This window comes from Lepidochelys olivacea (genome assembly GCF_965140295.1).
Source record: "Lepidochelys olivacea isolate rLepOli2 genome assembly, chromosome: 6".
NCBI classification, from domain to species: Eukaryota; Metazoa; Chordata; order Testudines; family Cheloniidae; genus Lepidochelys; species Lepidochelys olivacea.
This window is the reverse complement of record NC_140416.1, coordinates 23,383,005-23,404,623: the sequence shown is the minus strand read 5'-3', so window position 1 is coordinate 23,404,623 and position 21,619 is coordinate 23,383,005. Positions and strand designations below refer to the sequence as shown.

Here is a 21,619-nt window from a genome sequence, read left to right as displayed (position 1 = left end):
ATTTTAGAGTATTTATCTTGCTTGGGGCATTTTCACTTTGGAGACACAATGTATTTATTCACTCCTTTTGCAGTACTGGACAAGGGGCAATATTTATTAGGTGTAGCTTCTGACAAAGCCTTCAGTATTGTGAATCACACCAGCTTCCTTGATATATTAAAGCTATTAGGATTTAATTGGGTTAAGATGCGGATGTTACTAAGTGAATTACCGCCTATCTGTTTAATGGAAATCAAGTGTTGCATTAAGTGGAGTCATTTGTTGAGAGCCAGAGAGAGAGAGAAACCAAAGCAAACCCAAGAGTAACAGATGGTCCAAGACTTTTTAATAGTAACTCCCTTACTGTCTCCTTAAATATATAAATAGCATTTTCCAAAAGGCATATATAACATCTCTCCTAGCCACCCCCTCTACATGAGAGTGGGGGAACTATGTTTGGAGGTCAGTTCCCAGATGGCTTAAAGGTTTCTGTATAACATAGTTTCAGTATGTTTATATTGGCTGGCTTGGATTGTTATGGGTTTTTATAAACTCTTCTCGGGTATTGAATGCTTTTTAAAATTAATGCCCTAGTCCACACTGATCAATACCATCAGGTGAGGCTGAAGTGGCTTTAAGAGGAAGGATGGGACTAAGTGAGAGGAAGGATGGTTTGTAGTTAAAGCACTGGATTGGGATTCAGGTGATTCAAGGTAAATTCCTGGCTCTGCCAGTCTTCCTGTGTGACCTTGGGCAAGTCACTTGATCTCTCTGTACCTTAGTTTTCTCTCTGTAAAATTTCTGTCTTATATATTTAGACTGTAAGACTCTCTCCTGCTACGAATTCATACAGCACTAAGCACAGTGGGCCCTGACTGTGGGTGAGCCCTTTAGCCACTGTTGTATCACAAATAATGAACAACAACAAATTGCCTCTCCTCACATAGTTCCATCAAGCCCAGTAATAAAATCAGTTTACATAACAGACAGAAACTAATATCTTGGTGTGTAAAATAAAGGCGTTTGCAAAGCAATTCTGATTACGGGTGTGTCATATTTTTATAAATGAATAGAGGTCTTTGATTTGCACATACGACGATAAGCTGTGGTTGTGGCACAAGCTCTGTGAATGAGGCAGTGTGTTGTTATGCTGACTCAGGAGCCGCGATGGAAGCAGTTTATGATTCTCTCTTGCCCTCCCCTTCCCTAGGTGGAATCCACCATACAGCAGCCCTATTCCTGGCATTAAGGCGAAACCCATCCCCCACCTCTGCCTGAATGGGAGAGCAGTTGCACTACAGGGGTTGCATCCCCGTGTTTTCCTAATCACAATGTAGTTACTCTCCTGTGGCGGCTAACGCGGGGAGGAGAGGAGATATATTTCCCTTTTGCCTGTACATTGCATGCACCCAAAAAGACTCCAAACGAAAATGTTTCCTCTTGACTTTAATGCACGTTCCTCCCTGATACCAATTTCAAATTAATATAAGGATCAATTATTTTAATTCTAATGAGGTTGTTCTGTCAACAAACAAGGACACTGGGCCAAACTCAGTCCAGATGCATCTGCTTTCACTGCAGTTGCACCTTCTTACACCAGAGTTGAATTTAGCCCACTGTGTTAAAATATTTATTGATTTTTTTTATCTACAACAATTTAGTGCTACAAACAAATTAAACAAAGCTGGAAGAGGGTCTTATGGCCTCTTATCTAGCTTTGAGGGAAAAAGCCCTTCTTGTGATTTTTTTAATAGAACTTTTTTCTGTTTTCTTTTCTGTCGGGTATTTACTCCAGACAACTGCACTACATGCTCTGTATGCCAAGTCACTGTGCATTTCCACTCCACGTCAGATGTAAACGGCCTACACACTAGAATGGTGTGGGTTGAGTTTCAAGCCTTGCTTTCATCTTAAGTTTATCTTTGAAATGCTAGACAAAACAGGATTTGTGTGGTTTAACGGAAGATCAGTCATCTCGATTTGCAGACCTTGTATCCACTCACATCTCTACTCAAATATAAACACAAAAACAGATTCCCAGAATAGTAGCTAATTTGAAGACCGTTTATTGGATTATTTGTTTGATCAGCTGATAAATTCCTGATGGTTCCTCCTTCAAACCTTGCTGTTCATGAGTTACCAAACAGGGATTTTTTAAAAAAAAAATAAACACACACATAGCTTGTTATATAATTTTTTTCCTGAATTTCTACTTACTTAAAGTAAGTATACAGGTATTTGAATCACAAGTGACAGAACTTTAAGCCTGTATATAACAACTCATTCATTATTGCTAGTCCCAAACATTCAAAAATGATGAGTCAGGCCCCCCAAAATCACAGAGTTGGCTTAAAACCAGGATTTTTAAAAATACATTTTGTATTTTTTATTTACCTTCTGGTTTTTGAGGCTTCAGGATAGATTTGAATCATGTTTTCCATCTTTTCTCTGCAACCATGAGAGCTAGAAACTTGGATAAAAACCTGGCACCTCACTGAAATGACAAAACTCCCATTAACGTCAATGAGGTTAGGACTTCACCTTTGTTTTTTTTTATTTTAAAACATGAAAACCGAGGCTCTCACATAATCTCATGACTTTAAGAGCCAAGGCTTTAAGGAAAAACACCCAATATTGTGAGACTTGGCAACACTACTCACTTCTTTTGTGCCCCATCACTGTAGTACCTAGGCACACGACGTTTAATGAAGTATTAGTGAAAATAACATTTATTTAATAAAAATAAAATTCAATTATTCATCTTATTTATTTGTATTGCAGCAGGACCTACAAGCCTCACTCAGTTATTGGATGCTCATTGTGTAAGGCATGGAAAACAACTTATCACCTCAAAACTAAACATACCCAGTTTTTTTTAAACCTTTCCTCATAAAAAGCTTAGAAAATCTGAATTTACCATGTTTGTTGCTCTCCTCTGCATTCTCAAATTTATCCACATCTTTCTTAAAGTCCGAATTGGACACAGTACTCCAGCTGAGACCTCACCAATGCTGAGCAGAGCGGGGCAATTACCTCCCATGTCTTACATTACACATTCCTATTAATACATGCCAGAACAATATTAGCTTTTTTTGCATCACATTGTTGACTCATATTCAATTTATGATCCATTATAACCCCCACATCCTTTTCAGCAATATTACCTACTACCTAGCCAGTTATGTCCCATTTTGTAGTTGTGCGTTTGATTTTTCCTTCTAAAGTGTAATACTTTGCACTTGTCTTTATTGTCTTTGCACTTGTACTTTTCACTTGCACTTGTTGTCTTTGCACTTATTGTCTTTGCACTTGTCTTTGTTGATTTCAGACCAATTCTCCAATTTATCGAGGTAATTTTGAATTCTAATCCTGTCCTCCAAACTTGGTGTCATCTGCAAATTTCATGTGAAAGTGAGATGTGATTTTAGTCCGGTTTATAGAAAACAGGTATCTCACATCACATAATACAGCACCAAAACTGCTACCCTACTCTTGTACCCCAGTCTCCGGACAGAAGCCAAAGATTGAAGGGGTAGCAATTAATCTCTTATACAGCTATTTTTTTAAAAAAATTCATCCTCTGTGTGGTTGCAAAAGAATTGGATAGCGGATCAGTCAATACTTGCTAGTAGCTGTATTTGTATTATTGATTTGATAGGTCTTTCTAAATTAAGGTTCCAAACAGATCATTTTTAGTTAGATTTCTGGGCAGCTAGAATATAAATTGTCAGATTTATATCTGCCTTCTGCAGGATGCCGATATTTAATAGCTGCCAAAACTGGCTAGTACAAACATAGATCCAACCTGCAAAATGCTGAACATTTCCTTCTGTGCCTCTTTTTGCTGTCCAGGAAGCCATGGCACGTTAAAAAAAAATTAATTATTGCAGTATCACGCCAACTTTTCAGCATTAATAGTCAATTAAAAATAACTTCAACGTTTGCTCTACTGCTGCTGCATACCCGTGTGAAAGACAGCCATCGTCTGCCTGGCAGGTTCAAAGACTTGCCTTTCAAGGGTGTGCTGCTTTTTATGGTGCAGCAGGAAGTAGAGTAAACATTCCCAAAAGGAGTACAGGGTGGTGTGTTGCTGCACTTTTAAAAGGCACTATGAATGGTTGTGTGTTAAGGAAAGCAGACATCTCAAGGAAAACGGAAAGGTGAGCAACATGTGAAGGATTCTTTTCAGGTGTACAGCTGTCAACATTAACACCAGCATTTGCCAATAGCTTGAGGAGTATCTGAGATACCACAGTTTTCTCCGGTATTTAAAATGGGAAATTACTGCGTTAGGTGCATGGTACTGTACCTTTTGGGAAATGTGGTCTTTTTTAATGATGATCATTGTCAGAACATACTGGCTTAGAAAAATGACAGCTTAATTAATATTGCAGCTTCTCTCTCAGACAAGCACCCAACATGAAAAAAATTACTGCATATCACTTCCTCATATGCTAGCCCTACAAGCCTTATTATTTCCTATGCCTCTGCACTGCAGACTCTGAAGGCATGAATCATACCCACACAGGAGCATATGGGAATCAATATCAAATGCTGCCAACTTTTGTCTGTGAACTGGCATTACAAAGAATGGAGACAAAGGTATTAATGGCAAGAATCTTGTTCAGATGAATAAAGGAACATCTATGATTTCTTGCCACATATGTGTCTGATAAAAACAAAGAAGAAAGACACTCTTCTATACCCAGAGCATTAGTGGTATTAGCTTACCTAGTAACACTAAAAATAAAATAAACAGTGCAAGTTCTGCTCAGGTTGGTCTCATCACATACACTAAAGGAAGCCGTTTTCCTCTTCTGGACTTTTTTTTTCTTTTGCTATTTACACACATTGACTGGCCACTTTCAATGTCCAACATCAGTGTGCACAGCCAGAGGCTCTAATACTGAGAGAAAGACACATAGGCTCAGTGAAGTACTTTCATGGATAATTATCACAACACATACATTACTGAGTAAGCTGGGATCACACAATGCAGTGGAAAAATGAATTTCAATATTATATGACTATAAAAGGGTTCAGTGATTCAGCCTTCCTGATCAGGGAAGATTCAAATTTTGGATCATTGTGACTGTATTATGTGGTGATTAAAGGCCTGCTTCAAAGTCCACCAAGTCAAGGGAAAGACTCTGATTGACTTTAATGGACTTTGGCACAGGTCCTAAATCTTTTTGCACTGGATGTATACTTGGATTTTGTATTACTAGTGGCATGATTTATCATTTACCTTATGATACTATAAAACATCAACTTTAATAAATGCCCACTGGATGGGCTGCTTAGGGGAATTTGGTGCAAGCAGTTGGAATTGAATACAACTATATAGACATTTGAGCATAAGCCTATTAAGCATGGTATCAAAACAGAAACTATTAAATAATAAGAGAGTTTGGAAAAGAAACTATGTTATGGGCTGATTAGTGTGTTATGTAATGGGCGGGATATGTTTTAGTGGGGAAGCTTTCATCTTTGGAAAATAGGAGGGGACAGATGGGGGATGTTGACTCTGCTGATTACAGTTCAGTGTCTAATTTCTGTCCATTGATGCCAGAGAGGAATGAAACACTCTAAACATAAAAAAGGCAAACAAAAATATCCCCCACCTTTTGAATTAAGTATGATGGATGATCTGAACCTAAAGCAAGCTTTCGATGGGAAAACTAGAGTTTAGCAAAGAATGATAGTTCTAGGGGTTTCCTCAGCACTGGATTGTTTCACATAATGCTAAATGTTTGCAGTGACGAAGCACAGGAAAAAAAAGTTGTTCACTTTGAATTTATTTTAAGAGTGGGGAATGATGGAATATGTTCTTGGAATTATATTATTTAACATTTAAAATTGTATAGATGCCCTGTGTTTGGAAGTAAGAAAATGTCAGCATTTGGGCCTGATTCTTTGACATGCTGCATATTCACAACCTCCGACTGACTACAATGAAACTAACAGAAGGGGCTCAGCACCTCACAGGATTGGCTGCTCGATGTGCAAGAGATGCTCCATGCAGAAAACTTTTTCTTTCTTTTTTTTTTTTTTAAAGTGCTACTACTGTAAGTGCATAGTAGCAGCATGGGGTAATGATTATGTTGATAACACTATAGACTTCTATAGTGTGTTTTTTACAAGCATCCAAAAGTATCTTCCAAACATTCAATAATTAAACCTTGCAGCACCCCTGTGAGGTAGATATAGGATAACGTGTCATTTACCACTGAAAAGCAGCTACCACTGCTGTAACACCCAGAAGCTATTTATCAGTGCACAGCAAAATTATAAAACAGTTTAGGGCAGGAAATGAGGGGTAAATTGCATTAATTTCAAACACAGTGAAATTTGGTAGGAAGACTCTAATATACCAGAGTTCAAATTTACCCAGGACATGAGGTACACCTGTATTATTATGAAAGGGCACAGACATTCTATGATGATGTAAAGTGGCCAGGACTTCAATTTCACATCCTGTCCAAAGAGGCACTAAGAGGATTTTTTTTTAAAAAGCATGTGCTGTCTTAAATATGTAATCAAATCCTTGCAGATTACATATTTGATCAGTTAGATACCTCTCACAGTATGTAACTACAGAAATTTATATTCCTTATCCAGTCTAGCAGGCTTTTAAACAGTAACAGATGCAAAAACCCAAAGTTAAGTATGAAATCTGCATAACAGGGTACTATTTGATGAGGGGCCCAACAGCAAAATCCAGGTAAAGGAAAAATAGTAGCAGTCAGCAACTGGATCTTAGGTTCCATCCATATTAAGGCTCAAACTGAGTGAAGGAACCAGGCTTAAAGATAGAAACTGGCTTAGCTGGAACTAATACATCTAGTATGGATAATTTCTAAACTAGTGGTCAAACCACAGTAGAAACCAACTTTGCCAGAACAGCATTTAGACACATTTTATATATGATTTTCAGACTCAGTTTAAAGCCCAGTGCACGGAAGGCCGTTGAAGTGTCACTGCTCTTGTTGAATATAAGTAAATTCCATACTGAGCTAACGTATTGAGAGCAGGTCATGTATTTACAATAGATTCTTTATAGGGAATCTATACATTTAACAATCAAACACCTTTTTAGAGAACTAGGCATTATAAAATGAAGAAGAATGGGGGAATTGGTTCCAATTTGTACAGAAGTGCATAAGACCACCACCAAGGGGTCAAAATACTGCTACACATTTGTCCATTGGGTAGTAACATGCAGGAACAACTTCTCAAAGAGTTTTACCTTTAAGGAAGAGTTCTGTTTTCCATCATACCAATGGGCGACTGAATAAACCACTGTATGATTCTTTTTATTCAGAGAATTTATAAATATTTCAAGAATTATAAACTACTTCCCACAACAAATTTATTTTCAATTTGACTTGTGAATCTACATTTTCAAATTTACGTCTGCACACTTAGGGAGCATACTCACTTGCATGACTAGCATGCCCACTTTTGAATGTGTTGTGTGGTTCCCTACAACAAGGCTTCCACTTCTTTATAGAGTTCCCATTTAAGTCTTTACAACTTTATTTTTAGAAACAGATAACAGTGCCGGGTTATTCACAGTATTCTTTATAGTTATAAAAGGTGTTGTAAAGATTTTAACGGTGACCATGCTAACTACTCAACGGTATTGATGATTTCAGTGAAATCAGTTATTCATGTTTGCACAGATAAGTGTACACCCAGAAAACTGCTTTGAATTATAGTAGTGATTCTTAAGAAAGCAGAATCTAATTTTAATATAGCAATGATTACAGCAAAGATCTTATGTGGGAGAAGTCTACTTTAATTTCTCGTGAACATGGATTGTGATATTCTGCTCTTCACACTCAGACAGAACTTTTACTGACCTCAGTGGGAGTTTTGGCACAGAGGTAGAGCAGAATATCAGAATCCAGGACTGCTAAATTTTGCCCAAGCTGTACGATCCAGCTGATCTCCCAGGATAACATGTTTTGACATCAAAATATCTATGGGAAATTAAGTAATGGGTCCACCTGTAACCAAAAAAAAATAAAAAAAAATAAAAAAATGAAGATTAGGCATACCATACCTAAAATAATGATTAGAAAGTGGTTGGATATAGTTATATTAATTTTAGTATCAGCAATTATCATGACAGTCACAAGACAAAAATGTCACATTGTGGAGAGAAGAAAGGATCCGTGACAAATAAAGGTTTGATAGCAGCCTACAACTACCTGAAGGGGGGTTCCAAAGAGGATGGAGCTCGGCTGTTCTCAGTGGTGGCAGATGACAGAACAAGGAACAATGGTCTCAAGTTGCAAGTGGGGGAGGTCTAGGTTAGAGATTAGAAAACACTATTTCAGTAGGAGGGTGGTAAAGCACTGGAATGGGTTATGCAGGGAGGTGGTGGAATCTCCATCCTTAGAGGTTTTTAAGGCCTGGCTTGACAAAGCCTTGGCTGGGATAATTTAGTTGGTGTTGGTCCTGCTTTGAGCAGGGGACTGGACTAGATGACCTCATGAGGTCTCCTCTAACCCTAATCTTCTATGATTCTAAAGAATTCTGAGAGTTAAACCACTGGCATGTGGTGTGTTCTGCAGTTCGATCAACAGTGGCACATAAAACAGCTGTGCAGATCTGGAAAACTGCTTTTGATTTTGCATTTGGTAGCCAGCCAGCAGCAGCCAGATTTCATGGGTTGGATGTCAGGGGGGCTGGACCTTCACAGATGTTATAGGATGAAAAGAAAGGTCTGGGCACAGCAAATAAATTGATTTGTTCTTGCTACATTCCTGCTCAGCCACATCCTCTGAGGTGCATGTTAGAGGAACAGATGGGCAGGGTGTGGTTCTTGACTTAGCTTCATCTTTCAAAGAACAAGGCACACGATACTGACTCTTACACAGCACAGAACCATGGCAGAACTAAAATGTGTTCTGAATACATACTAGACAGTGAGTGTTGTAGCTCTTATTATAGGCCACTCAGGTAGTGACACCTATAGTTAAGGTTACTCGACGCTATTATAAGACTGTTTTTTCAGTTGCCTGTAACTTTGACAAATTTAAAGTGTTTGGGATGAATTTTTTACCTTTTCTTCTTTAATTTGGCCCCCGTGTGCACATGCATTATGCCACATATGATCACATACTATATTTTCCACAGGACCCTGCCTCATTCAGTACACAGGTATCTGGGTGATATTTTATACAGAAATATTAAGGGGCATTTATTTTCCCCTTCAAGATCTAATGAGAGGTGCCAAATTCCACCACAGGAAGAAAAAATGTTCCTCTTTCAGTGGAAACAAAGGTGTGTTTCATGTGAAAATTAAAAGGTAGTTTTTGCTGGCAGAAACCACCCTCCTCCCCCAAACTGTTCCTAATTTCTAGAAAATAGTGTATTGGGGGGGTGGGGGGCAAATGCATGAAAATTCAGAAATTTTCTGAGAGGGCAGAATTTTTCTACAACACACCATGATTGCTGGGAAAAATAGTGACATTTAAGTCTGGATAAAAACCATTTATTAATAAAACAGAAAATTTTCTCTTTCACATACCATTGTTTGTGAAGTGGCCTCTGCTAGCCATGATACATGGAGCTCTAGAACAGATTTGCTTCTCTCACTATTACAAACAAGTGTAAATGCTTTGCCAACAGTGATGGAAAGGCCTAGAAAGATCCAATAATAAAGGAAGTGGTTCACGAGGTGAGGAGAAGCTTTGAAAAAAGCAAGCTACCTGGAGTGAAATCCTGGTCCTGCTGAAGTCTATGGGAATTTTGCCATTGATTTCAATGGGGCAATGATTTCACCCCAATCCTTTGGCTATTGTTATGCCGTGTGCAAGTAGTAACTTTGAATAACTGTTCTGCTGGCAGACTGATAAATGGATGCATCTGAAATGCCTTGGTCCCTTCCTGCTGGTGCAAAGAAGCTGGAAACTAGCCACTGAGAATTTGCTTGGCATGGAGAATCCTCATTTGGGGTAGAGCCAACTTATATGCCACTCCCTGTTTGTGGCCAGACTAGGAGTGTGTGAGCAAGCTATATTGGAGGGGATATATGCCCAGTTTATATGCCCAGCTGGAGGACAGCCTATAGGACCATTGGAACAACCTGAGAATCAGAGAACCGTAACAAGCTTCGCGACAGCCCTACACCAGCCATTGCCTCCACTGTGCTCGGGTGCAGCAGAGCATCTGGGTCTGAATCTCTTTATAAAAGCATTTTAGTTACCTATGAAACCAGATGTATTAGATGGAGTATTTATCCACCCTACGTAGGAAGTATCACATTTCCCGTCATACTGTTTAAATATGAATATATAGTACAATAGTAAATGAAACAATGAATTCACACTACTGGGGCTCTTTTGGGTAATGTTGATCGCCAGTTTGGCTCCTGAACTTCTGAGGTCTGAGTATCACTGTTTAAATAATTAATTACTATTTGTCCATCCTTACAAATCAGTACACCTTGAATTTATGACTGTTATATCAAGTCATAGAAGTATAAAAATACTGCCTATTTAATTTTGGCATATCTGGGTTAAATTTTAGCCTTGTTTTTAAGTATCAGATGCTAGTTTCTTTGTAGTTTATTAGGTCATCTGTGGTTTCAGAGATGCACGTTATCTAATCAATACAGCTAGTCCTATGTACAAAAACTTTATCTGAAAGTAGCTGTGAGACAAAAAAAATAAGGAAATTTCATTTGGACAGTACAAATATTCTGTTGAATACAGCAGTATCTATGTCAATACCTTGACTATGGTGAAATCAATTTTTTAACTGCAGCTGCAGAAGGTCTAAAGTTACTTTGTTACTCTAGTCTTTGAGATTGTCTTCTGCCTTTCTCTTAAGCAAATGCTAAATAACATGCTGAAGACAGATTTCAAAACAAAATGGAATCCTTACAGAATACTGACTAAAAAAATAAAGATCCAGGGTAAAATTTTCTAAAGCATCTAAGGAGCCTACGTCACTTTTGAAAATGGGACAAAGGTTCCGAAGTCCTACTGACTTTCAGTGAAACAGAACAAAGGCACAAGTGGTAACTTTAATTTTCAACAAGAGTTAGGCACCTGCCATTTGTGCCTTTGATAATCTCCCCTTATGTGCTTAAGTCACTTTTGAAAATGGCAATTAGTCTTCTACGTCATTTAGGTGCTTTTGAAAATTTTATTCTAAGTGTAACATGAGACCAATATATTTCGGTTTTTATTGGTTAATAACAGTGCAAGTTAGTAACTTAATTAGTTAATTACAAAGTAAAACCATCCAGATTGGTTAACTTAGATTGGTTAATAATTAAATCACACAGTATTTTAATATCATGCGCTGCAAAGAGCTGCCGGGGACATTTTTAAGAGTCACTTGTGGCTTGCGAGCCTCAGTCTGAGTATCACTGATTTAGAAAGTGGATTTCTGTTCCCTGAACCAGCTACAACTCAAAATCTTTTTATTGTACATTTCCAAACACCACCACACAGAATCTACTTTATCTTTTGGTCAAAAGCTAGTTGCCAAGGTGAGAAATGTTCAACGTTTGTCATGTTCAACATTTTTAATCCACCTCAAGGATACAACATAAGTAGCATGCCAGCTTTTTGAGAAATGAGCTCCATTTGCATGTATAATTTCCAAGTACAGATCCTTGAATAAGCACTGCACAGCACATAAATGTGCAAAACCTGTTTGGGTGCCTATGCAACCTTACACTCCCTTATCATTGCTTAGTACACACCTTGTCATGCATCGTCTCCGAATCCGACCCCTAACTCTTCAATCCACATATTTTCTTTAAAACACCATATACTAACACTATGCAGAAGTAAATCTCTGAGCACGATCATTTACATTTATGTCGTGCATGATGGAGAACCATGTGAGAAACAAACAAGTCATTGGTGAATCTCCACAGATTAGGTGTTGCCTAAGCAACCCGAAAGTTTGGATGCCTTGACCAAACCACTTTGGTCTGCAAAAGTGGACTAGAAATTAAAGCAAAACCAAGTTCTCTCATGAGATAATTAGTCTATCTTGTTTCCAATTGTGCTAGAAGTACCGTGAGAGCTTCTTTGCTCAAGATACTTCACAAATTGTACTTCTAGTCTTAACCAAACCAGAAAACTGAACAAGTGAGTGAAAATGATCATAAAATTAAAAGAACCCTTGCAAAACCTCAAACAGATTTATTATGAGAGACGGGTGAAGGCTCCAATCAGTGATTCTCTTAACTCTGTGTCTATCCTTAAAACAAACATAGGCAATTCTATATTTCTGAATTTGACATAAATCTCTATCTTTCTGTCTAGCTCATCAAGCGCAGCTAGCATTGAAATAAAGGGCTGCAGCAAAGCACTTAACTGTTAATTTGTGATTATAGAACAGCTTTTTCTCCCCTGGCTTCACATCTCTTGAAAGGAAAAACTCCATTTGTCATAAAGAATGAAAACCAGGACAGAACAACATTTGCTCCCACTCTCTCTAAGGAATAGTAGGTGGAGTTATATAAACAACAGAGCAATGATCAAAGAGAAATCTTGGGACTGTAATATACCAGAGTATTAAAGGAACAGAGCCTTTTATCTATCATGAAGGAAGGAAGGAAGTAGAGCATTGAGACATGTGTAATACATTCCATTAAAAATCAAAAACCAAGTGAGTAACAAAAGAGACTGAGATCAATTAAAAAGCCTGATTTCTTCATCTGTGCTGTTAAAACAATCATGAAGAAAATGCAACTTTCAGTGTTAAAATTATTTTCCATCACTTGGAAAAGCCAGCATGTTACTCCAATTTAAGCCATACGTTTTTCCTGAATACTATGAAACACAGCACTGTTCAGTAATGGACCATCTCCATCCACTACCACTACTAACTCAGGCCTACCTTGTCTTCCACTCTGTTCAGCCTTGCACCAATCGTGTTAGTCCCTCGGTCTTTGCTTTTTTCTGTGGAGCAAGGCATATTTTTCAAATGAATACACAGTGTTATAACAATATAGCATTAAGCCACAACACAAGGTGTCTAACTAGCTCACCAGTGCAGACTAATTGAGCACCTTTGCTAGAATGATAGTTTTATTTCATAAAAGTAGCTTTTGTTTCTTTTATAGCATTAGTCCAAGCCAAGGTTTTTAATAGCTGTTTAGTCTAGAGCGCTTTCAACCTTAATTTTATGCTTTTAACCAAGAGAATTAAACTGTTCCTAATTTAGTGTATGTTTCTAATTACAGTTGAAAAAACAACCTGGCACAATGTAAAGCTCTACAGCCATGTTGATAATGTTCATGGAGGATGTTTTATCTGCATTTTTTCTAGACATTTAAAACTGGAAATGACATTAACAAATAGCTCTCAGCAGCCAAGCAGATGATATCTATGTATGTGAACCACATCTCAAAACAAAGAAATACTATTAATACTTTGCACTTCTATTATGATTTCCAGTCAAAGCTCTATATGATGATGGTCGATTTTAGCTTCATAACACCCCTCTGAAAATAATCTCCAATTTAAGGCTGAAGTAATTGAGGCAGACAGAGATTAAAAACCAACATTTTCAAAAACTGGATGCCTAATATTAGGTGCCTAAATAAAAATCACCAAGTTTTCAGAGGTGCTAGTGGCTAAATATGAATTCAGGTGCCTAACTTCAGGCTGGAACTGGCTGGCAATTTCTGAAACTTTGACAAGTAATGAAAAGTATTTTTCATCGATATTTTCACAAAAATATGTTCTAATCAGCTTTATTCCAGGCATCTCTCTCACATTTTGAGGTTTAATTGTAGCCTGTTATTTAGTGTAGTATAATGATTAAAGCAGGGGGCGAGGAGTCAGGGCTCCTGATTTATGGTGCTGCCTTGGGCAAGTCCACTAAACCTTTCTATGGTTCAGCTCCCACATGTGTAAAATAAAGAAAAATATATCACACATCACCATAGTACCTGAGCACCTTACACATTCTTGTGGTTCTTAGTCATATATTTATGCAGCAGACATTTTTTAATTCAAGCATGTCACTGATAGTCTACATATAATTACAGGAATTAAAATGTATTATCTTACCTGAGACAGAAATAAAAAGAGATGGCTTCCCTATAGATTGGTCCAACCTGTAAACAGAAAAAAATTATATTTTTCGTAGCAGAAGATAACTCTTCCTCAGATTTAAACAGAATATTCACTTTCTTTGGTTGAAAAACCTCTTCTCCAAATAATAGGTTGCAATATTCAAGTAATTCTGTTTTGCAGTACAAATGAACAACTTCATTTGATCCAAAGTTGGCCTTGGAAGTTAGGAAAATATCAGCCCTCTATGAGTGTCTTAGTGCTTTAGCTATTTTATAGATTCTAGCAATGACCACTGCTTTTCATGATGATCAGTACTGTCTCATAGTTTCCTGATGCTTGTTTTGTTGTATCCATCTGTAGTATCTTTTCTTAGATTATAAGATCCTTGGGGCAGGCACTGTCTTTTTATTCTGTGTTTGTATAGTGCCTAGCACAGTGGGGATACTGGTCTATAATTGGGCTCTGTAGCCACTACAGCAATACAAATAACTAGGTTCTGATCAATGGTTCTTAATGATTTAAGGTTTTTTTTTAATTCTCAAAATAGAAACCTTTACTGTGAATTATGTCAAACAATATTTCTCTAATTTTGCAGTCCGACTTGCCATTTACAATCCTTTAAATTGTTTCATCCCCACCCGACTGCCCTCTTCACAGACATTTACCATTTAGGATAGTGAACTTTATGCCATACCTTCTTTGCAACTCTTTGATTCGTACCATCAAGTTGAGATGACCCTGAGAATACTGTTCAATAACATCTCGTACATCATAAGGTTTTCTGGCTTGCTGCAAAATAAAACCAAAAAATGAAGAGCCTGACAAATACCACAGCAAAGACATGCCAGTGATTTGCCTCAATAACAGATTTTTCAGACAACTCACACAGATGATTTTCTACCCTATTACATGCATGAGAGAATATTGAGATTTTCCAGGGTTTTGGGTTTTTTTTTTTTTTTACCATGCCCAGGACCTTACACATTTATTGAAATGTGTTCATGAAAGTCTCTGTTTCTCTCTCGTGCCTTCCCTCTCCATACTGTAGGGATATGTACTTTTGGACAGGTTATTGAGGAATTGAGAGGTCAAAGAAGAGAGTTTGCATTTTGCTCTGAGGTTTGTGGTTATCTTGGGCTCTTCTGGAAGTTAGCTTCATGGTCACAGGCCAGTTGCCATAAACTCTCTCTCTCTCTCGCGCACACACAGATTTCACTCTTCTGAGCCAGTAACCAGAAGACCAGCAATTTCACGTCAGCCCATGCTAAAAGTACGGAGCCACTGGTGTCACTGAGGCCAGTCCCTTGACATGTGACAAGTAACCTTAACATCAGCCCAGTGTGTTAATGTTGCTGTACTAGTGACCTTACGGAGCGCTGTGCCTTGACATCAGCCCAGCAAGCAACATGTGTCGAACTAGAGACCTCCCTGAAATCTGGGCCTTCGCATCAACCCAGTATTCTAGATTAGCTGTTACATAAAAGCTCCTTTAGGCCTGTAAGCAGACAAACACAGAAAACAAGATGTGCTGTGCAAGCAATTTTGACACAAGTCCAGTAATATATATTCACAGATTCCAAAACCAGATGGGACCACTGTGATCATCTTGCCTCTTCTCTGAACCCTCTCAAATTTATCAACAATCTTCTTGAATTGTTGACACCAAAATGGATACAGTATTTCAGCACCCATCACACCAGTTCCAAATACAGAGGTGAAATAACCTCTCTACCCCTACTCAAGATTCCCCTGTTTATACAGCCAAGAATTGCACTAGCCCTTTTGGCCACAACGTCGCACTGGGAGCTCGTGTTCAGCTGATTATCCACCACAATCCCTAAATCTTTTTCAGAGTCACTGCTTCCCAGGATAGAGTCCTCCAGTGTGTAAGTATGGCTGACATTCTTTGTTCCTAGATGTACACATTTATATTTAGCTGTCTTAAAACACATCGTTTGCTTGTGACTTGTTTACCAAGTGATCAAGATCGCTCTGTATCAGTGAAGTGCCCTGTTCATTATTTACCACTCCCCCAATTTGTGTGTCATCTTCAAACTTTATCAGTGATGATTTTATGTTTTCTTCCAGGTCATTGGCAAAAATGTTAAACGGGGTAGGCCCAAGAACCAATCTATGCAGGACCTTAATAGAAACATACCCACTTAATGGTGATTGCCCATTTATGATTACATGTTGAGACCTATCAGTTAGCCAACTTTAAAACCACTGAATGTCTGCCATGTTAATTTTATATCTTTTTAGTTTTTTAATCAAAATGTCATGCGGTACCAGAAGTCTAAATATTGTACATCAACACTATCATCTTTATCATGCAAACTTGTAATCTATCAAAAAAAAAAAAGATATCAAGTTAGTTTGACAGGATTTATTTTCCATAAACCCATTTTGATTGGCACTAATTATATTACCCTCCCTTGATATTTATTAATCGAGTCCTGTATCAGTCGCTCCATTATCTTGCCTAGAATCAATGTCAGACTGACAGGCCTATGATTACCTGAATCATCCTGTCTACCCTTTTTAAATATTGGCACAACATCAGGTTTCTTCCAGTCTTCTGGAACTTCCCAGTGTTCCAAGATTTAATGAAAATGAAATGGATGCTGTATCCACACATATGGAGGTGATACCCATGGAATACATTCATTTATTCTCCTGCTTTTGGGCACTTCATCTGCCTTCTAACCACTAATTCTTTCCCCCTGGGGTTTATTCCAAACCTCTGTTCCCCTTTACACCGCTGCCATTTGACTACCAATATCAAAAGCCTGCTAATTTAAATTTCTATTATTCTGCACAGTTGCGGTACTTTCAGTATGAAGAGATGGGCTCTCATGATTCAGCAATATTACCCCAAATTGTCATAAAGTCATTCTCCTTAAAAGTATTAGTAACGTGGCCTAGGCTTGTGTGAAATGTTTCTATTCCATATACGCATTAGGCAGTTCTTGTTTTCAGGCTTGTTTACCATGTATACATTTTCTGTTAGGCTGCATAACACAGGCCTTACTGTTTCTATAAAGCGAGAATCCAACAGGCTTACCCTTGGGAATCAGACCCAAGGCATGTGCATGGAACAGGGAAACAATGGTAGAGTTTATTCTTTTAAAAGTTGCAGTTTAAATAGCATCCATTTTCAAAGCTTCTGGTAAGATTTATTAGTAATGGTGAAGTTCAGCAACTCTTAAATAGTTCTCAAAAGTTCCAGTCTGCTGAGACACAATGAACAAATCCCCTGGTAAAAGAAACATCGTTGCACTAAAGAGTTACTACAGTGATGAATGCTGGAGGAATGCCTATAAATAAATAATGCAATAAAATACAATAAACCCTCACAGATATGTTTCTTACTCCAATTCAGTGTTTCCCAAACTTTTGAAAGCTGATCCTCTTTCAGAAAAATGAAATCAGTTGTGCTCTCCCTGCCAACACACACACACTTTCCATGTGCTGTTAAAGCCGACACCTCTTAATGTACGAGACTGCCACACGCTTCCAGTTAATTCTCCATACACTCCCTTCTGATAAAATAGTGGCATAGATCTTCCTCGCCTTTCTTATGTGCTTTGATCAGCAAGGAAATATTTTACAATGTTACTTTTAAAGTATCATTGCTAGCATCTGAGTAAGCACCCATTCAAATGAATGGGACAATACACACTTTAGAGCTATTGTTTCAGGCTCTCTGCAAACTCAGGCTGACATCTCTGCTTTGGTTATGTTCATTTCACATTCTGAAAGCTTTCCTCACACCCTAACATCAAATACTTCAGTTTTAAACCACAGGAAAGCTTAAGACAATTTGCAGGCCCCCAGCTAGTACTTTGGGTCCTCTTAGAGGAGTACAAAGCACATTTGGGGACACACTACCCTAATTACTACCCACCTGTTTTGGAGAAAATTGACTCAGCTTGTTCTCAGCCATCAAATAAGAACATAGTATTTTAATACAATGGCACGCCCAATATGTACAGCCTTCTTGAGGACCATCATAACAGCCTTCTTAAAGAAGAAATACACTCAAACAGCTGAAGTTTTTAAGAGCTGATGTTGGAAATAGAATGACCTTTTCTGGAGAGAGAACTGATTTCCAGACTTCTCAAGTGTCTCTCAGGTGCAGGTTTCGCTACAGAGCAGTTCTTAGCTTTTCTCTGCTGCAATTCACCCCTATGCAGGGGGACAGCACAACCTATGCACTGATTCAGTTCCACTTAAGCTCTAGTTGGAGAGTTTAAGTGAGACTTAAGTGCTGTATAGGGCTTGGGCTGGACTGCTAGTCAGGGGCAGAAGTTCACGCTTAAGTGCTTTTAGCTGTCTTCAAAGTCAGACACCTTCAGCAAACTCGTTTCCCATACCATCCTGAATGTTTTCTCTCTTAGTCCATAAACTAATCAAATTACTACAGTTCAGATCTCTCTCTTAACATATTTACTTTTTTCAGTTCAATCACATCATTAAGGGAATTGTAGTTCAGTCCATCAGATACCCCCAAAGCAAATCACAAACTCATGTAGCTTTGGGTCACTTCAGAATTGTGGAAGTAGCAGGGATGAGTATATTGACATCTACATATGAGCATGGACAGAGGGATGGAAAAAATCACAGCAAACCTGGCTCTTTAAAAAAAATCCTTTAGTTAGGATACATCTATATTGCAATAAAAGACCCCCCAGCATGGCCGTGACTGGCCAAGTCAGCTGACTTGGGCTGCAGGACTAAAATTTGCAGTGTACATGTTTGGACTCAGGCTGGAGCGGGGTGGTCTCAGAGCATGGACTCTAGTCTGAGCTTGAGCATCTACATGGTAATTTTCAGCCCAGCAGGCCAAGCCCTGCAAGCCCAAGGTCAATTGACCTGGACTCAGACTTGTTGCCAAGGCTTTTTATTGCAATGTAGACGTACCCAGATTCCACAAAGAAAGGGGCAAGTTCCTCAGCTGGTATAAATTCGTGTACCACCAATTTGCACTAGCCAATAATCTTGCCCATGGACTGATATTTTGAACACAATACTATCAAAAAATGTGAATACACGACTATGACCTTACACAATAGAGTCTTGTAAAATAAGGCTGAAAACTCTAAACTCAGAACTGCTTAGCTACAAGACAAGTCTAATTTAACAGAAATGAAAACAATAGGCCCGGTCTTGGGTTCCTTGCACTCACAGGGATGGGATGTGGAGGCCTGAAAACAAAATGAGTAGGTATGTTATAGCCTGCTTTTTAAGTTACCCTGCTGCTTCTCTCAGCTAAGGAATAGTAAAGTTGGAGGCTTGGAGAGCTTAGATTGTGTGCATAAAGTTAAGTTGCATTTCTAGGAATAAGAAAATGAGTACTTGTGGCACCTTAGAGACTAACAAATTTATTTGAGCATAAACTTTCGTGAGCTACAGCTTACTTCATCGGATGCATTCAGTGGAAATGCATCCACTAAATGGGTTAGTTTTTCCACTGAATGCATCCGATGAAGTGAGCTGTAGCTCACAAAAGCTTATGCTCAAATAAATTTGTTAGTCTCTAAGGTGCCACAAGTCCTCCTGTTCTTTTTGCGAATACAGACTAATACAGCTGCTACTCTGAAACCTGTCATGTCTAGGAATGTGTATTTAACAGTCAGAGCTGATTATCTTGAGCTTACTTTATCTAATTAGGATGGGCATGTGAAAAATTTACACACTAAATGATCTTTCAGGAGGAAATACTTATCATGATTATAACTTAGTATTCGGAAGGTTTGTTAGCTTGGTTGAGAAAAGAGAATTTGCAAGTTGGAACAGAAAAACCAGGCCCTACAGTATTGGAAAAGCAAATATATAAGCCAGTTCCAATAGCTTTCAATGACATTGCCTGTTTCATCCCTTTGCTAATTAGGACCATTACTGATGATGATAATAATCTAAATGGGTTAGTGTGACAGAATACACCCTGTATTCACACCCAACACAGTACTGTAATAATCTTTGTACAAAGTATGCTTTGTAAGGTATCATCTAAAAACTCACAATATGCTGGTCAGCGCTGTCCTGGTAAAATGTGTGGCAACACTGTGAAGTTATAAGATTTCCCTGTATGATATTATTAACACATGTTCCACAGCCCTGTCCGAACAGAAGTTGGCAAACAGGTCTGTCCTAAACAAAGGGATGTGTGCTCTGCTTAATTTGCATTTGAGCAGTAAACAGAGTCATCCAGAAGGAAAGGAAGACAAAGGAAGTTTAAACAGGTGAAAAAAACCAACAGGAAATATCCTTCCACATAAACACTCTGCATCCTGGGTCTCAGCTGGAAATGTTTTTCAAGAGGGGGACTGAAGCTATAAAAAAAGAGGGAAAAAACCCCCAAGGTACCTCCCTGCCTATCACATTCACTGCACCTGAAGAGACAAAGAAAGCAGGCACTGGACTCTTGGGGAAGGGTCCTGACCTGAGAGTTTGATCAGTAATCTACTGGAGCATGTGGTGAGAAATTTTGCTTCAATCTAATAGGTTTGTTAAGTTAGGCATTAGTGAACATCTTTATTTTTCCTGTAACCATTTCTAACTTTTATGCCTCATTGCTTGTACTCACTTAAAATCTCTCTCTTTGAAGTTAATAAACTTGTTTTCCTGTTTTATCTAATCAGATGTGTTCAAGTTGAAGTGTCTGGATAACTGCATTTGGGGTAACAAGTTGTGTGCATATAATTCCCTTAAAGGAGTAACAGACTGAATGTATTTGTACTGCCCAGGAGAGGGTTTGACAGTACAGGACATACATTTCTGGGGGAAAATCTAAGAGTGGAAATGTATTGGGGTCACCCTGTGGTCATTTTTGAGGTTGGTAAGAGCCAAGTTGTGGCTAGCCGGCTGCAGCACACACACAGACATAGCTGGGAGTAATTTACATGCCGGAGGCTGTTTGTGAGCAGCAAGGTACTGCAAAGGGTGCCCCAGGTTACAGGGCAGGGGTGACAGAGCTACTCACTAGTCTGGATTGTACCCTGGAATGCCACAGTCAGGAAGGATTTTTGCATCAAATTCAAGGACAGAGTTTTCAGAAGGCACAAGAGTGAATGACAAACATTCAAAATGGGCAAATATTGTTGTTCCTTATTAGCTGAATGTGCAGCAGCTGTATGCACCCAGCAGTTCTCCAGGAGTCAGACTAGGGAAAGGGAGAGGGAAGCGAATGCAAAGGACATTTCTGGGAAATACAACCAAACCGTACAAATGTGTGCAACATCCTTTGAAGTACAAGTTGCTTTGAACTATTTTGTTTTCTAGAGACCTCTGCAGTGATTATAGAAGATTACACACACAATTCCTGATTGATAGCAAGGTAACTGAATTACATATAAAATACAGTCCAGTAAGTAGTAAGACTTTGAATTATAAGGCTATAAATACATCAAGCGCTTCTGGTGACATCACTATAAACCACAACAGAGACACTAGTTCCTCATGTCATCACTGCAACCCCAAGCTGTATTTTTAGCTTTGTACACCATGTACAGCAGATTTTTAATTTTAGATACTACAGTGCATGAATGAAAGATATTTTTGCAGACAACTAATGTAGT

General features: G+C 38.5%; 1 protein-coding gene across 1 annotated transcript in view; it reads right to left on the bottom strand.

The window, feature by feature from the left end:
* Positions 1-21,619, bottom strand: part of KCNQ1 (potassium voltage-gated channel subfamily Q member 1) — a 544,480-nt gene that overhangs the window by 133,786 nt on the left and 389,075 nt on the right. Inside the window, exons 13-15 of the mRNA XM_084632327.1 lie at positions 14,734-14,828; positions 14,034-14,080; positions 12,856-12,917 (exon numbers count right to left, since the gene is read on the bottom strand). Of these exons, the coding sequence (XP_084488453.1) occupies positions 12,856-12,917; positions 14,034-14,080; positions 14,734-14,828 (204 nt within the window). The remainder of the gene's footprint in view (positions 1-12,855; positions 12,918-14,033; positions 14,081-14,733; positions 14,829-21,619) is intronic.